The sequence below is a fragment of the Physeter macrocephalus genome, chromosome 11 (assembly GCF_002837175.3).
Source record: "Physeter macrocephalus isolate SW-GA chromosome 11, ASM283717v5, whole genome shotgun sequence".
Lineage (NCBI taxonomy): Eukaryota > Metazoa > Chordata > Mammalia > Artiodactyla > Physeteridae > Physeter > Physeter macrocephalus.
In genome coordinates, this window is record NC_041224.1 from 140,963,554 (window position 1) to 140,973,453 (window position 9,900).

At 39.4% G+C, this 9,900-nt stretch overlaps 1 protein-coding gene across 5 annotated transcripts in view; it reads left to right on the forward strand.

Moving 5' to 3' along the window:
* The window catches only part of DAAM1 (dishevelled associated activator of morphogenesis 1), a 183,267-nt gene extending 173,888 nt beyond the window's left edge, over positions 1-9,379 (forward strand). For all 5 annotated transcript variants that reach the window (XM_028495960.2, XM_024133636.3, XM_055088477.1 and 2 more), the window contains 3 exons: positions 2,711-2,842; positions 5,505-5,675; positions 6,658-9,379. In XM_028495960.2, the coding sequence (XP_028351761.1) occupies positions 2,711-2,842; positions 5,505-5,675; positions 6,658-6,867 (513 nt within the window). In that variant the 3' untranslated portion in view covers positions 6,868-9,379. The remainder of the gene's footprint in view (positions 1-2,710; positions 2,843-5,504; positions 5,676-6,657) is intronic.
* Positions 9,380-9,900: the final 521 nt, after the last annotated feature.

The window sequence follows — 9,900 nt, forward strand, 5'->3', positions numbered from 1 at the left end:
TTTGGGGTGTCTCTGGCCTTATTATGATTTTAGGCAGCCTCTCTGCTAATGGATGGGGTTGTGTTCCTGTCTTGCTAGTTGTTTGGCATAGGTTCAGCACTGTAGCTTGCTGGTCGTTGAGTTAAGCTGGGTCTTGGCGTTGAGATGGAGATCTCTGGGAGATGTTCACTGTTTGATATTACGTGGAGCTGGGAGGTCTCTTGTGGACCAGTGTCCTGAAGTTGGCTCTCCCACCTCAGTGGCACAGCCCTGACTCCTGGCTGGAGCACCAAGAGCCTTTTATCCACATGGCTCAGAATAAAAGGGAGAAAAAAATAGAAAGAAAGAAAGAAAAAGGAAGGAAGGAAGGAAGAAGATAAAGTTATTAAAATAAAAAATAATTATTAATAAATTTTTAAAAGTTAAAAAAAAAACGGATGGACAGAACCCTAGGACAAATGGTAAAAGCAAAGCTATACAGAGAAAATCACACACAGAAGCATACACATACACACTAAAAGAGAAAAAGGGGAAAAAATATATATCTTTTGCTCCCAAAGTCCACCTCCTCAATTTTGGATGATTCGTTGTCTATTCAGGTATTCCACAGATACAGGGTACATCAAGTTGATTGTGGAGATTTAATCCGCTGCTCCTGAGGCTGCTGGGAGAGATTTCCCTTTCTCTTCTTTGTTTGCACGGCTCCCGGGGTTCAGCTTTGGATTTGGACCCGCCTCTGAGTGTAGGTCGTCTGAGGACATCTGTTATTTGCTCAGACAGGACGGAGTTAAAGGAGCAGCTGATTTGGGGGCTCTGGCTCACTCAGGTCGGGGGGAGGGAGGGGTACAGAGTGCGGGGCGAGCCTGCAGCAGCAGAGGCCAGCATGACACTGCACCAGTCTGAGGCTTGCCGTGCGTTCTCCCGGGGAAGTTGTCCCTGGATCCCGGGACCCTGGCAGTGGCAGCTGCACAGGCTCCTGGGTGGAGAGGTGTGGACAGTGACCTGTGCTCGCAAACAGGCTTCTTGGTGGCGGCAGCAGCAGCCTTAGCATCTCATGCCCGTCTCTGGGGTCCGCGTTGATAGCCGGGGCTCGTGCCCGTGTCTGGTGCTCCTTTAAGCAGCGCTCTTAATCCCCTCTCCTCGTGCACCAGGAAACAAAGAGGCAAGAAAAAGTCTCTTGCCTCTTTTGCAGGTCCAGACTTTTTCCCAGACTCCCTCCCGGCTAGCCGTGGCACACTAGCCCCCTTCAGGCTGTGTTCATGCCGCCAACCCTGGTCCTCTCCCTGGGATCTGACCGCAGCCCGAGCCTCAACTCCCAGCCCCCTCCCGTGCCGGTGGGTGAGCAGACAAGCCTCTCGGGCTGGTGAGTGCTGGTAGGCACCGGTCCGCTGTGCGGGAATCTCTCCGCTTTGCCCTTCGCACCCCTGTGGCTGCGCTCTCCTCCGTGGCTCCAAAGCTTCCACCTTCCGCCACCCACAGTCTCCGCCCGCGAAGGGTCTTCTAGTGTGTGGAAACCTTTCGTCCTTCACAGCTCCCTCCCATTGGTGCAGGTCCCGTCCCTATTCTTTTGTCTCTGTTTTTTCTTTTTTCTTTTGCCCTACCCAGGTACGTAGGGAGTTTCTTGCCTTTTGGGAGGTCTGAGGTCTTCTGCCAGCGTTCAGTAGGTGTTCTCTAGGAACTGTTCCACTTGTAGATGTATTTCTCATGTATTTGTGGGGAGGAAGGTGATCTCCACGTCTTACTCTTCCACCATCTTGAAGCTCCCTGCCCTCCTTTTATGAGTGAAGAAACTAAGGCCCAGGCTACTTGCCATGGATAAGCACCAAATCAGTGGTAGAACTCAATCAGAACCCCTAGCCTGTGACCTCTACCATCCTGCTTGTTAGAATCTCTGCCAAAGCAGGTATGGAAGAAAATGGAGATCCAGAGTAGGTCAGTAGTTGTCACTGAGACCCTGGAATCAGGCAGACGTGAGTTCAGATTTTGGTTCTATCACTTATCAGCTACTTGACTTTAGAATTTAATCCCTCTGAACCTCAATTTATGTGTCTGTACAATTGGGATAATAATGCCTCACTCACAGAGACTTTGTGGGTTGAAATAAGAAAATGCATCTGGCAATGGTTGAAATTATTATTGAAATTGATTTGAATAATCTGTGTTTATCACCATGGTAATGGAGAATATGGATGATTAATGAGACACTAATACTCCTACCTGTCTGCTCACAAAATCCAAATGGTATGGATGAGAAGAAAAATGGCGTTATGGTGTGAAACGCTGCAGTTGAAATTCTACTGACCTAGATATCACAGTTTAGGAAATAAGTAGACTTGGCAGAGATGGAGAGAAGGAAAAAATCAAAAGTACCAGAGATCTGAGCACAGAATATCAACAATCAAATTCTCTTGCTTTCAGTCACACACCTTTTGAATCCAATTTGCTCTCCATTATTTAACTTCTGTTAATTTTATCCCAGTGTTAATCTCCTTACATTCTAAAGCCAGTATACAAAAATCACACCGATAACGTACTCTGGTTAAATTGCATTTTGCAACTGTGTGTGGGCACATGGGCTTGGCTATGGGAAGTGGACTATCATAAAATGTTTTACACTAGTTTTGATGGGTTTGCCATTCTGACTTATTAAATTTGAGGCATAAGGAAAATGAGACAAAGGGGTGTCTGTGTTTGAAGCCTACGTTGACTTTATCCATTTCCTGTGTTTAAGGAGCTGGAATATCAGAAGTCTCAGCCCTCACGGCCTGGAGATAAGTTTGTGTCTGTTGTCAGCCAGTTCATCACGGTAGCCAGCTTCAGCTTCTCTGATGTTGAAGATCTTCTAGCAGAAGCTAAAGACCTGGTAAATTTCCCCTTGCGCACTGAGTGTTGCTTGACAGAGCTGGTACTTTCAGATATTATAAGTATACTTTCATTTCTAGGACTGTGATCAGTTGAAACACATGCTTTCTATCTAACTGGCCTTTAGGTTAGTAAGACCTTGAAGTATCTGAATGGTGTAAAACAAGTAAATACTTTGACAGTTTTAAATACTTTGATAGTTTTTCTCTTGATTGTTATTGGATCAAAGTAATTATCTCTGGGAAACAGAGAAGAGTAGATTATGAAAACCAAGGGCAGGATGAAATGTGAGATCAAGGTATGACTGAGGCCTTGTGCTTCAGAAACTTGGAAGATGCTCACCTGAGATAGAGACTTAGGAGGGCAGGATATTCCCTCTTTAAATCTCTAGAAGAACTTACTAAATGATAGGCACTTTAATTCAGAGCCTCATTGCAAAAGGCATATTTTTAATAAGACTTTTTTAAAAAATGAATTTTGCTATTACAAAATCTTGTTTTCCTGTAAGGGAAGAGTTTTCCTTGGCAAATAACCAACCCCTTAAAATCCCCTGCCCCATCTCTCTGTCTCTCTCTCTGGTTATTTCCTCTTCCAAAATTCACACACATTCATATACATGTGCACATTCTCTTATCCCCTTCTCATTGTTAACAAATGTCATTATGCTGCTATCCACCCTACTGAGTTCCTCCACACTGCTCATCTCTCAGTTGTGACAACACTCTTTTGCTTTAACTTGAATCTTTCCTTTGAAACTTGAGTAGTGAATCTCATTTTTCTGTGGTCCCCTGTTCAGTTGTAGATATGGATGATTGTATATGTAAGTGTAGACACATACTCATTAAAGTTCAGAAGTAGACTGTGTTAAGATACACTAGCTAATCTCAACATGAAACCCCACCTCCAATGTTATTAAATAAATGGAAGACAAGATATGTTTGAATGACCACTGTTAGAGGTCCAGCCCCTGGTACCCCTGTTTGAAATCAGTGAACTGATGTCAGCAGCCTCCCCTGTGATGGCCCCCACCTCAATCCAGGCAATATAGTACCTACTTCGTCACGGGCACAAACATTTTTCTAAGAATCAACTGAATAGTTAATTTTTGATTTATACACTTTTTTTTTTCAATTTTAGTGTGGGAACTTTAGTCTGGGACTAGTTTTGTTCAGATTTCTAAGACTAAAATATACATGACTTCATCATCACTAGAATTCCTAGATAAAAAGATCATTCGAGATGGCTTTGAAGTGCCTGAACTTGAATGTTTTAGAAACTCAATTGTAGGCTATCTGTTGCTGTTTTGTTCATACCAGAACTTTTAGAAATTAGCTTACAAAACCATGGAGCAACTGAAGCGCTGCATGTGGTGTATGAAGAATGTCGTATTTTTCCCTAAAGAGCTTAGTTTCTAATAAATTCCAAATAAGTAAAAGATTGAGAACACCTCGATGAAGAGAATGGTAAAAAAGCATTATTATAAATTTAAAGATATGAAATATATATATAAAACAATTGAAAATTGTCTTATTTAAGAATAAATGTTGAAAATATTTACTTTACAGAGATAGGATTGCCAAAATGTCAGGAAAACTTAACAATATACTAAAGACAAGTAGTGCAAGAAAAATAAAAGCAATTAGACCATGAAGTATTTATGCAGTCCTCCCCAACCTAAGAGTTTCAAACTGTGAAGAAAATGAAAGATCTGGAAATGTTGAAGTAGTTGATTAGGCATAGGGAGTAAGAATTTGTTTGACCTTGAAGTTAGAAACACTGTCTGTTGTAGCTTAGACGTAATAGCATTAGATCCTTACAGAAGGAGATATAGTTCTAAAAAACAACTTGACTGGCATTGAACAGTATTTGGATGGTCATAATAATGCTAAGACACTTGAAAGCATACTATTTCGAGTTGCGAAGATAACAACCAGAAGAACTAAAAACAGAAATGTTAAAACTAAAAAGACTGGCTGTGCTATTTTGTTACCCTATATATTTTTTAATTTAATTTTTAAAAATTCGCCCTTAATATTTTGCATTTTATCTGTTTTTAAAAGATTTGCCTTGAAAGGGGATCTAAAACAAAGGATTTAGAATAAAATTGTATTCTCAGTTATGAATTTTGGGTTGCCTTAATGATTCCATAATCAGTGAGTGTTTTCTAATTGAGGCCCAGGAAGTACAGTAATACCAATATTATTTATGATTAGTAAAAGCAGCTAAGAAACACTGTATCCTATATGCTTTTGATACTAACCACATGGCACCAATAAATGATACTAAACTACTTCAAAGAAAAGTTAAAAGTACAAGTTTCCTTACCCCTGCTGAGTTTGCTCTTAGTTTTATGTCCTGAGTGCTCTGCCCTGTGATATTCTGCTTTCTTGTTTTTACTACTGTTTAGTTAATAAAGAGTCATAGGATATAATCATAGATGTTAAGCTGAAATGAGGTGGACAAGGATAAATGGTTTCGCAAGTCGTGGAGTATTACATTTTTTCCTTTAGAAGCGATTGATAGACATGTTCAGCAGCCGAAGATAAATCCAGTGCGTTATATTCGACTCAATTTGACCTTTAGCCCCTTGAGAGAGATTGATATTTATGTGATCATGGCATTCTCTTGGACGACTGAACTTCTTAAAACCTTCTTTTTTCCAGTTTACTAAAGCAGTGAAACACTTTGGGGAAGAGGCTGGCAAAATACAGCCAGATGAGTTCTTTGGCATTTTTGATCAGTTTCTTCAGGCTGTGTCAGAAGCCAAACAAGAGAATGAAAACATGAGAAAGAAGAAGGAGGAAGAGGAGCGCCGAGCTCGAATGGAGGCTCAGGTAAGTGGGTGGCCAGTTCCAGCCCCAGAAAGTTCTGTTGCTGCATCTCCTTGGTTTTTAGGAAGCACTCTGCCGTGCTGGCAAGAAGCAGGGCATCAAAGTCCTCTCTAGAAGGCTTCTGGGAGTTTCAATCGGTAGAAAGTTTCTCTTGGGCAACGTGGCAGTCTATATCCAAAGCCTAAAAAAATATATCCCCTTCCTTTGATCTGGAGTTCCACTTCTTAGAAATCATTCTAAAGAAATAATCATACATGTGCACAAAGAGAGCAGCAGTCTTTATGATAAGCCCTAACCTGGAACAATCTACACGTTTACTGACTGGGCATTAGTTCTAAATGATGTAATAGCTACATAGTGGACTGTTTATGCAGTCCTTAAAAGTCATGTCTTTAAAGAATATTTAATGATGTGAGAAAGCTTAGATAACAATGGTTATCTCTTGATAAACAAAAGGGGAAAAATTATCCTTAATTCTTTAAGGATATCTAAATTTTCTATGTGTGTGTATTATTTGGCTCTTAATAATAGTAACTCTTGCATAGCAGGTTCCAGGCATCCACAGTAGATACAGGCTTAGCCTCTGATGTCAGGAATGTGGCCTAATGAGCATTTGCTTTAGTGTCTCTATACCGTCAAAGAAACCAATATTTGGGGTCTATTTAATAGTGATAACTTTCTTATTCCATCATAGAAATATGAGTAGCCTTAATTGCTCTCTTTTTAACTAGAATATCATGGGGTTTACCCAGATTCTAGATGGCAAGAGTCTAATCACAAAGTGGTGGTCATTTTTTTCATTGTTCCTTGCTTCTCTGATAGCCCTCATGTCCCAGTCATCCTCTCTCATGACATCCAAGGGGGCTGGCAGCTGTCAACAAACATGGCTCAGTGGACTGAAACACCATCATGTTCCACAGAATTCATCTCCACTCAATACAATATTATTTTGACACTTCTCTAAGAGGTCACTTTCCATTTGCAGCTCAAGGAACAACGTGAAAGGGAACGGAAAATGAGGAAAGCGAAAGAGAACAGTGAAGAAGGCGGAGAGTTTGATGACCTGGTTTCCGCTTTGCGCTCAGGAGAAGTGTTTGACAAAGACCTTTCTAAACTGAAACGGAATCGCAAGCGCATTACCAACCAGATGACGGACAGCAGCCGGGAGAGACCGGTTACAAAACTTAATTTCTAATTTCCCTTGAATACTTTTTTAGAAAGCTCATTAGCGGCCCTTTGAAGTGACTAGAACTTTTCATTACACTGCCTTGCAATCCAAACAGTGGCAATTTCTCCTTTCATCTGCGAGTGAATGTGTGAATGTGTGTGTATGTAAATGTATGTGTGTGTATATATGAAGAAATGTATATAGAAATCTGAGAGTTGTCTGGAGGCCTATATGTTTGGTTAAAAAAAAAATCTATGTTTATGTATGTGCTCAGAACCCATTTGTGTATGCATTCATATTGAGTGTGGCTCATCTTCTTCCCCTGAACACCATGACTGTTCAGAAGCACAATACTATCTCCTCAAAGAGATACAGAGACATTCCCTAGAGTAAAAAGAAAAACAAAAAATAAATAAATAAATAAAGCTTGAGAAATATTTTATGGTTTCCAAGCTTGATATACTTTGAAATTATTTTCACTGGTGAAACTGGTGTTGGAAAAATATAGAATTAAAATGGTTTTTGATAGTTGACAGTATGATGCTGGTGCATTGCATCAGTAGTTGATAGGACCAGCTTAGAATTTCTGACATTGGTGTGGGGATGCAGTCTGTAAATGTTTATTGAGAACATCTGGCACACAATCTGAATTATGTAGAATGTCAATCAGAGTTCTTTTATATGTTTAAAACTTGGACATCAATTTTTTCCCCCCTAATTTCATCGAGTTCTCTGCCAAGCATTTTTGATGATTTCTTTACATTGCTTTTGGAAAGAACACTATCTAAATGCAATCCATGCTCTTGTTAAAGAACAAAATTACCATAATGTGCTTGTTTTCCTAACAATATAGACCTATAAACTTTAAAGATAAAATTTTCCACCCAAGACCTACAAGGAGGAATTCTCTGAAGGGATAAAAATTATTTTTTAAAAAATTTTATGGTGTGCATTTTTTTTTTTTTTTTTTTTTTTTTTTTGCTATTTTCTGTTTTGTAGGACAAGCTGCATCTTCTGTAAATATAGGTCTGGACTAAAGGACATTTAGTGAATACATAAAATGTCAACACCACCAACAGAGATGCCAAGAGCTATTTATCTCTAAGTATGTTTAATGTGGTTTGCTGTTTATATGTTGTCATTTTAAATTGTGTGTCAGTAACGCTACCTGTAAAATTTCAGTCCAAAAGATAAAGCTCTCAGGGAGAAATGAATAAAAACAATGAACATTAGAAAATAAAATATAGATGCTTACCATTAACCTACCAACTCTTAATATCCTTAAATTATATGATATATAAAGAGGACTGTTACTTTTTTTTTTGCTTTGCTTTATTTATTAGTAGTGGGGGAGGGGAGCTAAGGTTCTCTGTTTTCTTTCCATCGATCCTGTTGTGGTTGGGTTTCCTGTGGAGAGAGTAGTTTGTCCTATTGCACTAGAACATTATTTACTCACTAAATTGAGTTTTTCAGTCAATTAACGAATATTTATTGAAACACCTACTATGTGCCAGGCATAGTAGGGCTACAGTGGTAAGCAAGACAGAGCCCCTGCCCCCAAGGAGCTTATGCTCTAATGGGGACAGTTAAGGGGCAAACAGAATACCGATGCGTGCGCTGTACAGGAATTGTGCTATTTAAAAATAATTTGTATAAACTATAATGCCTAGCGCAGATGGCAAGGTCTCTGCGCTACATGAAAGCTGTGAAATAGTGCTCTAAGAGTTGGCAAGAGCCGTGGTTTTACGTTTTTTCCCCCCTCACTGCAAACTTAGCAACTTTCTACACATTATGTGGATGACTCTAGCAAATAAAGCAGTCACAAATACACAACAGATGTCGCGCTCCCCCAGCTCCTATGTACCAAGGTCTGCAAGTACACCACATTAAAGGTGCAGACGAGACTTTGCTCAAAAAAGCTTGGAGGTGAGGAGGAGTGGGATGCGCTAGTGGGTTTGTCTATTCCTTAACTAAAGTGCCTCTATATATATTTTCTATTTAGAGCAGGAGAAATTTAATCTGGCTCAAGTTTGGAACTGTATTTTGAAAATGGCTTTGTTTTACAGTTTAAGGAATGGACAAGTGGAGGGAGAGTCACATAAAGGAGCAAGTTTGTGTAGCATGTTCCTCTCGCCCTTTTTCCTCATCCTCATTTTGATATGGCCATCCTGGTATGCCTTCTTTGCCATTTCCATTTTTCGTTTCTTTCCCCGAAAGCTGTGTGCAGGTAATTCCATGTGCCATTGTTGAAAAAAAAACCTACTTTTTAGATTGGTGCTGGTGTAAGTAGCCACTTTTTCCTCTCTTGGGTGTGTATTTTAAAAGTTTTTTGTTTGTTTGTTTGTTTTAAATTAATGCCAAAAAGAAAAAGCATTATAATTTGTAAACTTAATTGTATGTCTTGTATCTTATTAGCTTAGTAGTTGGAACCACTTAGTCTTTAGGCACGGGACTGTTGTTATAGTACCAAGAAAAAATGTTGTGTTATGAGACTGTAAATTTTTTTTAAATAGCAACATGCAATAAAGAGATGAATTCATTAGGTGTTATGTATATGCTTTCTATGAGTTATTAAAACAGCATTATCAAACTTCTTTGCACTTTCCACCATTAAATTGAAATATTGCAAGTTGTTTACTAATCAGAAATGATACATTTTTTAAACCTGTACATACTGGGCCTAGAGAAGTATAGTTTTCTGCTATGGCAGTGTTCAGGATGTCCACAGACTACCATATACTACCTCCTTCTGTAACATGTTTTTGGTATAACTCTGTATGCGTTGAACAGTTTCATGGTGGAGCTACTGGGGAAATTATTCAACTGGGGATATAGAAAAGAATCTCTAATCTCTATAATCAAAATCTTTTTCATTTTGAAGCATTTCCTTTTAAAAAATTAATTTATGATATAGGTCAATATGGGAAGCGTCACCGTATGGAAGAAGGAGTGCATATTCTGTTCTCTGAAAATTGGGACTCTCTCTCAGCCCCACATCACTTCAGTTTCCTGGCCATCCTCTACCCAATTCGAAGTCAAGCTGAAAACAAATTATCCTAA